General features: G+C 40.3%; 1 protein-coding gene across 1 annotated transcript; it reads left to right on the top strand.

Annotated features, from left to right (window-relative positions):
- Positions 1-1,494: 1,494 nt before the first annotated feature.
- LOC308334215 (uncharacterized protein) lies at positions 1,495-6,104 on the top strand. Its single transcript, XM_080790853.1, has 5 exons — positions 1,495-1,597; positions 2,613-2,778; positions 4,140-4,176; positions 4,907-4,961; positions 5,267-6,104. The coding sequence occupies exons 2-5, from the start codon at positions 2,624-2,626 to the stop codon at positions 5,344-5,346; spliced, it is 327 nt and encodes a 108-aa protein (XP_080646979.1). The 5' UTR covers positions 1,495-1,597; positions 2,613-2,623; the 3' UTR covers positions 5,347-6,104.
- Positions 6,105-10,846: the final 4,742 nt, after the last annotated feature.

Here is a 10,846-nt window from a genome sequence, read left to right on the forward strand (position 1 = left end):
TATTGTAGTGATTTATGACCATTGATATATTGTATTTTGTTTCTGTCCCAGTTCTACGTTGATCTATGAATAAAGCAACATCAAAATCATCAGTTCAGACTTCATCTTTAAAAGGCCAGCTGGGTCTGCTACAGACAGTAGACATTATGAACTTCCAGTAATCAATCAGAAGTGGGCAGCTTATAGGCAGCATTCTGTTATCTTACATCTTTGGCACATAGGGGAAATGCTCCTATCAATCTTGTGTAACCTGAGCGGGGTGAAGTAAGTTCTATGAAAAATGTTAAATTGCATCTGTCTATGAAATCAGAACCCTCTGAGCCCTCTCTAAAATGATTTCCCAATCCACATCCCTAACACACACACACACACACACACACACACACACACACACACACACACACACACACACACACACACACACCTGCATAAAATACTACCCTCATCCACAGACCAACAACACTCAAAAGAAACAAGAACAATGATGACTGTCTTTAATGCGTCCCTTGTGATTTCAGTGGTTTTTAAATAATCCCTTCTTGGCAAGAAAGAGAGTGATGGATAATTGGTAGTATGTTTTGTAGCCTACAGTATTATTTTAAACTTTGTACTGTGTCAGATCTTTATTGGCTTTTGGATTAGCCTATTCCTTGTTTCTTTTGGCGAAGTGGGAGAAGTAGTGCAGTCTTTTGAAGATTTATTAGCATTTGTTTAGTTTCTTATATTTGTCTGGATCATTTAAATTTACATGACCACTATACCAGTGGACAGGCTGACAAGTTTAGCCCATTGATTATGACTCAAGGTACACTTGATGGAAGCCACTGGCTTCCATTCATTTCAGTACAGCATGACCATCAGCTTGCAATGACTTGAAACATACACAGTATAATCCCACACACTAAATATCATTGCGCACTTTGTCAAGATTATGCTATAGTTGTTATGGCATTTTTCTGCATTTTAAAGCAAGCTTAAAATATTGCCTGGAGAATAGACTTTCGCCAACATTGACTCAGTTATTCTGGTAAGTTCGGCAACATTTTAATGACTACAAAGGAAGCCATAAACAGGAAAATGGTTTATGTTTATGTAAAATATGGCTACTGTAGCAGGATGTGTTGGTATGGTGTGTATGGTGTCAAGTTCTTGCAGTCACATAAATTGCCACAGGAGGGAAGTGTTGTTCAAGTAGTTGTTCTGGTTATCTTATAAAAGTATAGGACCACCCATACATTAACAACAAGCAGTGAACAATATGTGAAACTATTACATTTCCTTACATTTCTATACAGTATGTTATTGTTAATTTAATTTATTTTGCTTCCTCTGGAGACTTCAGGGTCCTGAGAAATGTTCCAGTACCTATATATTCTAAACATGTATTCCCACATTCTTTGCAAGTATGTCTGGCATGAAGACAGTCAGGTGAGGAAGTGATGTCAAGACAATGGGCTTGTTCATCAGTATTGGCACAGCCTTAATTCTCCTCCCCTGCTGTCCATGGGGTTCATAAAGTACAGGCAGGTGCTTCTTAGTTGGAAACATACAGGAGTAAAGGCGACAGGTGTCTACTGGCCACTGAGCAGCACATAAGGTAAATGATGAACTATTATTCTTTTTTACTTAGTTTTGCACCTCCATTTCTACATTGTCACAGTCCTAATGACCTAATGGTCCATATGTTTGTCCTGCATCATACAAAGTAAAGCTGATTACTGATAAATGGGTTCTCTCTCTTGATTGGATTCAATTGTTGCTTTAACTTTTTAACAAAAGACCTTTTGTCATAACCACAACATATCACTTACAGTTACAGCTCCTTTAACTGAAACTCTTTAATTAGGATAAAACAGACGTGTATTATATTAAGGTAGTTAGAGGTTTTAAAGAGCTGTCCAGACCAAGCAATATAACTATAACTATAAATCATTTTAACTCAAGTGTATGGTATACTATAGGGTCCACACCACCACTCTACAGACGACAGTGGTGAAGGATCTAGTTGAATTGTACTGCTTGGTGTGGATGGACAACCCTGTTATCGAGGCTTCAAAGTGGTCGGGTCTTTGTCGTTGGGTTACGGCAGGGGTGTCCAAACTTTTTTCAAAGGGGGCCATAGAAAATATTAAAACAACCAAGGGCCAACCTTACTATATCTCCTGACATAATGTAGTGACATACTAGTCTATAACAAAGCCACATACATGTGCATTGCATTTAAACGATTCTATTGAACTCATCATATCATCAATATTTCATATCAATGGTCTTTTGTCGGGTGTGTGCTGTGAACAAAAAGTGTCTCTCAGCCTTTTTTCAGCCATATGTCACATTACCAAATGTAACCAGACGAGCAACGTAAAATTAATAATACAAGGAAGAAGGAACAAGGAAATTATATTCTGGGAAATGCCCACACTTAGGGCGAGCTGAAAACATTTCACTGATTCAAAGGGATATATAACTTCATGGATTGGGAGCTTGCCTACAGAACCTGAATTCTGTAGGTGTGACACAGTAAACACTATTCTGTATGTTAACCTGTGTGTGTGTGTGTGTGTGTGTGTGTGTGTGTGTGTGTGTGTGTGTGTTCTGATATTGATCCCAAGGTACGAGGACAATGGCTCCAGTAGCGGCAGTTGGTACATTGGGCATGGTTTTGTCGTCCTCCCCTGCCACAGCCTTCATCTCTTCCTCCCCTGCCACGGCCTTGATCTCACTAGTCATCTTCGGCATCCTCTCTATCACACTCCTCGCCGTGTGCACCAGGTGCAGGTGAGGGCTCCATCTGATTTTGACAGTGATTATATATTTTTATTTGAATGTATTTGTCTTAAATGTATTTTAAATGTGTTCATTCATCATTTGTTTGCACCATACATGATGTGAAGGAAGTAATGTCAAGAACCCTGAAATAGCCATAGCCTCTGGCTGCTCCCCCCCACCCCCCTCCTCCCTATTGAAAATAGTGAAAATAGCTGACCTATAAAAGCTTACAACACATCACCATGAGCTTGACCGATTAATATTGTGTCCCTCATTGCTAGTGCTTTAACATTTCTCACTCACTTAATGCGGCAGAGAGCACCGACTTGTTCAACCTGATAGCTCTTTTATGATGTTGATGGGTGTTGTCTTGTTTGAAGAGCAGAAGGAAGCAGTGGCTGGTGAAGGATGGTCTGTGCCAGCATGGGTTGGGTTAGCATTGTATAGGCTTCCCAAACATACTGTAGCCCTGTGTCTGTAAATATGTACACCCTACACTGACGTACTGTACAAACGTATAATCGCCAACACCCAGTGCAGTAGTGACACCCTGGTGGTTCCAAATATGCAGGTGACACTGACACACAGGAACTAGAATGGTTATTTTCTGCAGCAAGGTTCTGCACATTCCAGGACTTGTAAGTCTCTGATGGGTTGTGGAATGACATGCCATTGAGAGATAGGCATCATGACTCACAACAATGTTTCAGCAGAGCTAAAAGAAGAGGATTAAACAAATATGTGGAGCCATGTTAAACAAAGACATTTACAAAGTTTTGTGCCGAAGAAGCTTTTGTGGCGCAGCTTCAATTGATCGATATTTTTCAAAACAAACAAACATTGGACCCTGGAAACACTATGCTGTATTGTCACGAATATATTTCAGATTTTCAGAATAATTAAAATTATTGTCAAAATACCATGCCTTCCATTATGACATTAAAATTAAAAGCTGAGGCTGAAACGCGTTGGCGTTTTCAATAAATAGACGAATATGCATCTGAGCCTGTCTTGCATCCTTTATTTTGGAGTGCCACTTTTTCCACTTCGGTGCAGGTATTTGAACTCACATCCCTTACAGACGGCTAGTCTCTCTACGACGTCTACGTGAACATTTTAAGTATTTGTGAATTACTGAATTTATGACACAGGAAAATCTGAGCTGGGAATAGTAGTAGAGTGTGACTGTGAACCAAGGTTTTACTGTAAATAATAAGGAAACCTTTAACTGAGTCAGATATGCTGACTGAGTCATCCACCTTTAAATCCACTACTACTCTGTCACTACTATATCTGTCTCAGTCTGTGGTACGCAAACCACGCCCTTGTATCGAGTACTATCATGAAACCTGTTGTGTTGTCACCCACAGGAAGAGTGGCAATGAATACGATGTCAGTGGAGCACAGGTATGAACAATGCCACTTTCACTTTTTAGTAAGTAAGTACATTTTATTTATAAAGCACTTATCAAAACAACAGTTACAAAGTGCTGTACAGTGGACAACTGTCTGTAGTGTTTTATCTTTTGTTTCCTCTCTCTGTCTGTCTGTCTGTCTGTCTCCCTCGCCATTGCTAATCTCTATCTCTTTCTCCCTCACTATCTCTCTACCTCTTCTTTCCGTGCAACAATGCTCAGTATCTAAATCTACCATGTGTACTTTTATGCCACTTATTAACAATTAGAAGGCATACAGTATGTGGCTCCTTAGTGTCAATGAGAGGGATTCTGAGCAATGTTACATTGAGGCCCGCCTTAATGCGCCTACTCTACAGCATTGCAGACTGTGGAAACCCATAGGGCAGCAGGGAATAGACAAATGAGATGGAGTTAGATTTCACTTTATTTCGTTAAAAGGAATCATGAGTGCTTTACACATTCTTTGAACCGTGTATATGTTAACTAGGGTCCGCCAGTGGTCTGTACGTGGCCCCCTCTTTTTTCCTACATCAAATCTCTTCACTGAAAAAGAAAAGAAAGAAATTCATCAAACAATCACCTGTTATGACATGCCCAGATAAGGGACGCTAAGGTTCATGTGGTTAAATGGCTTGCAAGTCTCTCACAAGCATATACACCATAAACTCACACAAAAAACCCTGCACCCTGATCGACCTGCATTTCTTCCTGCATGACAGGTGTCGGCAGAGACTGGGGTGGATAACGGAACTTCAACCACAAAGAAGGGAGGAGGTAAGTCCTCTGAGAATCAAGTTGTGTTAAAAAAACCTCAGTAAAGTAGCTGTGTGCTAGGGGCAGCGGTGGCCGAACGGTTTGCGGAGCGGTCTTGATATCGGAAGGTCGCTAGTTCGTATCCCCGGACCGGCACATTCAAATTACCACCGCTGAAGTGCCCTTGAGCAAGGCATTGAACCCCATAAAATGTTCTATGAGCAGGGCCTGGCTGTAAACAAGTTCTTGAGCTTAGTCCAGTTACCCTGGGTAAACATAGTAACTTTGCTTTGCTTTCACGCATTATCTCATTTTGTCATTATTAGATACAGGGTCAGTGCCAGAGTGGAGAGACCATAAAGCCATGCCTGCCAACACGCTGGAAAGAGCTGCGACTAACCTCTGAACCTGAACAGAAACACCAACACATAATGGACAAGCTGGTAGCACAGGACCTAACGGCCATTTTCCAAATGACCAGCAGCTGCACGGTCCCATTCCTTTGCGCCTTGTGCAAAGGTGCAACCCTGACAAAGAAGAGGTTTCTCTTTGGGAATTTAAATAAAACTTATGGAATACCAAAATACATCAGATGCTGAGGAAAGAGGATGAATTATCCTTAATATCCAACAGTAGTTAACCCTGCTTTTCTTCTTTTCATGACATTGCACTGAACGGAGAGATCATCTTATCTTCATGACGTCGGAGCTATCTATCTGGATTAAAAGCATACAGGAAAGCATACAGGAAAGCCCTTTTAGGAGTGCTCTCTCTGCTAAAGTTGTGTAAACAACAAGCATGCATATACAAAGAATCACTCCTATGTAATGGACAAGGAAAAGAAAACTAACAAAGGAGAGAAGTGAAGTCTGCACACTAGAAAATGGTTCCATAAAGAATAGAAATCACCATGTGTGATGTTATGAGCTTAATCTATTAATCAGAGCAAATTATCTCCATATAAAAATGGGTTCTGGAATCTGGATGCCTGAAATCAATCAATCGATCATTCAGCTGACTAAACTGACTATGCAATTAATTATTTAAAATGTAAGTTAACGAATACAATTTTGAAGTAGACATTTCAGAATTTAAGCTTATTGTAAATGTATTATGGTACAAATCCAATGCTATACTGTGATGTCCATTTCAAATAAAATATGTAGTTGTAACAAATTCATTAACAATTGTCTTGCCATCAACTGCCACATGCACTGTCAAATTAAAACACACCCAAACCTGTGTGGTGTGCGCACGCGTGTGTGCGTGCGTGTAATACTGAGAGGGGAAGCACCCACTTGATGAGCACTGCAATGGAAATTAATGGTCTCACTATTACTAACCCATTCTGACCGGGCACCCGTTTTGGTGTTAGCATCATGTTATGCTTTACCTATTGAAAAATAGCAGATCTACAAGCTCATATCGCGCCACCGAGTGGCGCGATACGAGCTTGTAGGTCTGCTATTTTTGAAAAATTCGAAGAACGACTGACATTTTTAGAATCTGATCTCAGGTCAGAATGGGTTCATCAGACCAGAGTGTGTCCAGTGGAAACCTCGTATGAATCTGATCTCAGGTCAGAATGGGCTAAGTAAACAACATCAGGAAGAAGCAGGACTCAACCATCAGGATTCTAACTCCATTCTTTTATTGTATATGTCATCACACCAGAGAGAGATTAGTGTCTGACCTCCAGAGCTTCCCTCCGAACTCCCGAGTCCCCACACACATCTCCCACACATACTTTATACTTTCAGCAGTGTACAGAGTTTCAGGAGTAACGAGAGATGGTCATTCCTTGAATGGACTCTATTCTATAGTTAACTCACACAGTTTGAAATAGGTTTACATGAGTCGGCAGTCTCTAATGAGTTTGTCAGTGAAGAACAGGTGTTAAGTATCATCTACTAGTAGGCTACATTCAATGAATCAATACCATAGTGTTTATATGCATTTTTGCCACCACAGCACTTGCCCAGTGCCCACCATGTTTTCTTCTAAATTATTAACCAAGTCATCTACATAGATAACCAACCTAAAAGGCACAAGCAAGTATAATATATGGAACCCACACAGGCGCGTGTGTGTGCGCACACACGCACGCACGCAATCACACACACGCACACACACACACACACACACATATTATGCATAGTATATGAGTCATGTATGAGTCACCCGTTACCATCTCCACAAGTGGGCGAGTCCATGGCCTGGTCCATGGCCTGGGCCATGGCTCAGTGGTCCAGGCACCTTGGCTGGTAATCCAGTCTGGCAGTGTGCCGCGGGTTCGACTCACGATCCCGACGGCCTTTACTGCATGTCTTCCCCCCATCTCTCTCCCCATTTCCTGTCAGCCTACTGTCTGTCCCTCCATAAAAAATACAAAATAAAGGCGAAAACCACAACAAAAAAAACATTAAGTGGGTGAGTCCACCAGGAGAACAGTACAGAGTGACCTACTGTAAGTGCTTGACCCCTACAAGTGATGCCGGCTCTGTTATAATGGATGGCAATTTCCTGTCATGGTCCACTTGGGTCCGCTTGTCCCTTGTAGAGGGAAGGGTCACTGCAAATAAATACAAAATAGTTGAGTCAAGCTGAGTGACCATCTTTATCCTATGATGATACATTTCTGCTGGTGGAATTGGTCTCTCAGGATGACGACGATGTGAATCATATGCTTATGCTATGATGGCCTTCGTTCAGATCCTTGAGCAAGACACTTAACCCCTGGCCTCTGAGACCGCAGTCATTTTAAATGAGCTGGTTGGTGCCTTGCAGTCAGATAATATAATACTATATAATAATATCATGTTGATAATTTGTTTGTATTTATCTCTCTTCCCTTTTCCCTCCTTCCCCTCTGCAATTTCACCCACTGTGATGATCTGATTCCGATTCCTCCGCTGTGAATGGGAGATTGTAATGCACATTGTAAAGCGCTTTGGATAAAGGCACCATTTAAATGCACCATTAAATAATGTGTACCATAAAGATCTGGTCACCTTCGCTTCTCTTATAGCTAGATGGCGCATATTGCTTCACTGGAAGTGTCCTATAGGCCCCCTCCCACAACATTGGTTTGTGTTGTTTTATTTGCATTTTTTGTATAGTTTTTTCTTTGTTTATGTATGTAGCCTACTGTATTAAAGAAAATGTGCCATTCACCATTTACAATGAAATATTTGAATCTGTTATTTACAATTATACAGTACCGCCTGCTATATAATGTTCATCTATCTATTGAAAGTGGTTGGCGCTCTTGAGAGGGTAAGGCGAGGTTACATCATAAAGTGAATGGATCAATGATTATTGGGATTCTGTCTGAATTGTTGGGAGTGGGATTTAACTAGGATTGGGTTTCTCACTCTTCACACACACACACACACACACACACACACACACACACACACACACACACACACACACACACACTGCAATGTATTACTGGCGATGGGTACCTCATCCATCATTGTATTTTAATGAAATAGTGTGTTGGCCAACTCTCGCAGTTCATAGAGAGCATTACATTGTATTTTATTTATTTATAAGGCCTTGTGTGGTAAGTCACTGGATGTTCAACACATTCAGTCCACATAAGAACAGTGAACAAGGATTTAATTTACTATATCCACACAAATGGAACAAACTTCAGGGCTCTCTGAAACCGGTTGATTGATTGAAGTATTTTTTCACAGTTTGTGTGGCACCCACACAAAGTTGTAATTCGTTTTTTATTTATATATATTTTTTATATTTACACCTGTATTGATGATTCATGTGAACAAGATACTGTGACATACATGATTTGGATAACAGCCACTATGGACAGTAGGGGGCAGTGTCCGTCTGTTACATGCTGGGGGAACCACAGTGTACTGAGTCCTGACGTGATTTCCTTTCCTGCAGTGCAAGACGCCATTATCTGATGAGCTTGCCAAAGAGACAACACGTTTCTGTTGTTCATTCTTGTGTCCTGTATTCCAGGTTAGTTATGACCTCAAAACTACTGTTAATGCAACACAAATAATTCCGTGAGGAAGATAATTCCCTTAGCTTTAGTTTGATGTAAAGATGATGAGGTTTGGTGTTGATTTAATTACTTTGTGAAGTAATGCAATGTGGGTTCCTGCACAGTTTATTGTATTATTTTGAAACAGCTTTGCAAGTTTTGTCAACAGGAAAGAGTCAGGATGTGTGTTTAATGATTTCGTTTTTGTATTTGAACATAATGTGAATATGTGTTAAGATATGGTCCAGTGTATTGTATGAGCTCTAGGGCTAGTACTGTCTACTTTCTGCTAGCACTTCAGCAGTGCAGCTGCACACATGTGCCTTGCAATTTATACAATTTACAATTTAGGCATTTAGCAGATGTGAAGAGAAAATAATATATGGGTTATGCTGTAGTGTTATGGAATGAGAATGTTATGCAATGACAACATGAATGTTATATTGTATGATTATTGTTAAAGCCAAAATATGAACATTGAATATACAATGGAAAAATAGAAAAGAAAGAAAGACAGAAAACAGTTTGTGAGTAAATAAATTATCTGATGACCTTGCCAAAGAGACGACACGTTTCTGTTGTTCATTCTTGTGTCTTGTATTCCAGGGTAATCTATAAACTGCACCTCGGGTACCCAAACCTGGGACCTGTAACATTTGCAGAATGGGTACATTTCACATGAAAGCACAACTCAATACAAAGACTGTTACTGTGGACGACACACTGATAAAGCATTGCACTTTTTTACAACAGGGTCCACCATTTTCAATTCATCAGATTCAATTCTCGATTGGTCATAGAAGTCATACCCACATTTAGGGTGCTTCTTGAGGACACTATATTTTTTTGAGGGGTGCTAGCCCAGCTTTGTGTGTATGTGTGTACTTATCCCATAGTGATGATTTGATTGGCTGAGGACGGAATGTTATGTATGACGATAAGAACGCCCCTCACTTCACAGTTCACACGAGTGTGATTTGTTTTCTTTTTTCATTACACTATATGTAGACCTATTGCGTTTTGAGAGAGAGAATAAGCATATTCTGCATAATCTCTGGTCTCGACTCTTCCCATAGAGCTGTATTTAGAGTTGTTTCAGCAATTTCTGTGTTTTGAGCTAAAAACAAGGCTCCAGACATCCAAATACAAACTGGTCAGGTTACTACTTGGCCTTACTCCCTGACCATTTTGATAGGCTGGAATGGTTTAGGGTTGACTACAGAGTACAGCAACTTGCGAGATTCGCTACAGTACACCACCAACTAAGGTCCAAGAAACCCATGTCAAATAACTTCCTTAATGTCAACGAAGTCCACACTCACAACACCAGAGGGAGTTCAACAAACCATGTGCAGCCCAGATTCGGCTCAAAACAAACAAACTTAATTTCGCTCCAATGGCAATGCCACTAAAATTTGGAACGCCATACCAACAGTCATTAAGACAATGTGAATCCCTTGACTCTCAAAGAGCACTCTACGGATTGCTGCAATTCGAAACTGGCCCCTGTAAATAAAGTCTGAGTTCCATAATGGACCAGAATTCAATTGAAAATGGTGGACCCTGATGTAAACAAGTCGTGTGCTTTTCATGGTTTCGTCCACAGAGTAACTGTTTTTGTATTGATTTCAATGACTTGTGCTTTCGTTTGAAATGTACCCATTCTGCATACTGTGAAATATAAATGTTCAATCAATCAAACTTCAGCATATTCAGTTTATATTCTTCTCAGTCTTCTGTGTTGTGAAAATGTGCATCAGTCTGCAAACATAACAAAATTGGAGCTAGGGTCATTTCTAAACTACATTTATTATTGACACCCAAAACATATTCATATTTATGCTTTTTATTTTTGTTCTGGCTCTCAGTCAGATCTCCCTCTTCTTGT

This window comes from Protomyctophum bolini (assembly GCF_963924005.1).
Source record: "Protomyctophum bolini genome assembly, chromosome: 19".
Classification (NCBI taxonomy): Eukaryota; Metazoa; Chordata; class Actinopteri; order Myctophiformes; family Myctophidae; genus Protomyctophum; species Protomyctophum bolini.

Coding starts and splice junctions, on each gene's coding strand:
- LOC308334215 (XM_080790853.1), top strand. CDS start 2,624: ATGGCTCCAGTAGCGGCAGTTGGTACATTGGGCATGGTTTTGTCGTCC. Junction 4,177..4,906: donor ACGATGTCAGTGGAGCACAG/GTATGAACAATG, acceptor CCTGCATGACAG/GTGTCGGCAGAGACTGGGGT. Junction 4,962..5,266: donor AACCACAAAGAAGGGAGGAG/GTAAGTCCTCTG, acceptor TGTCATTATTAG/ATACAGGGTCAGTGCCAGAG.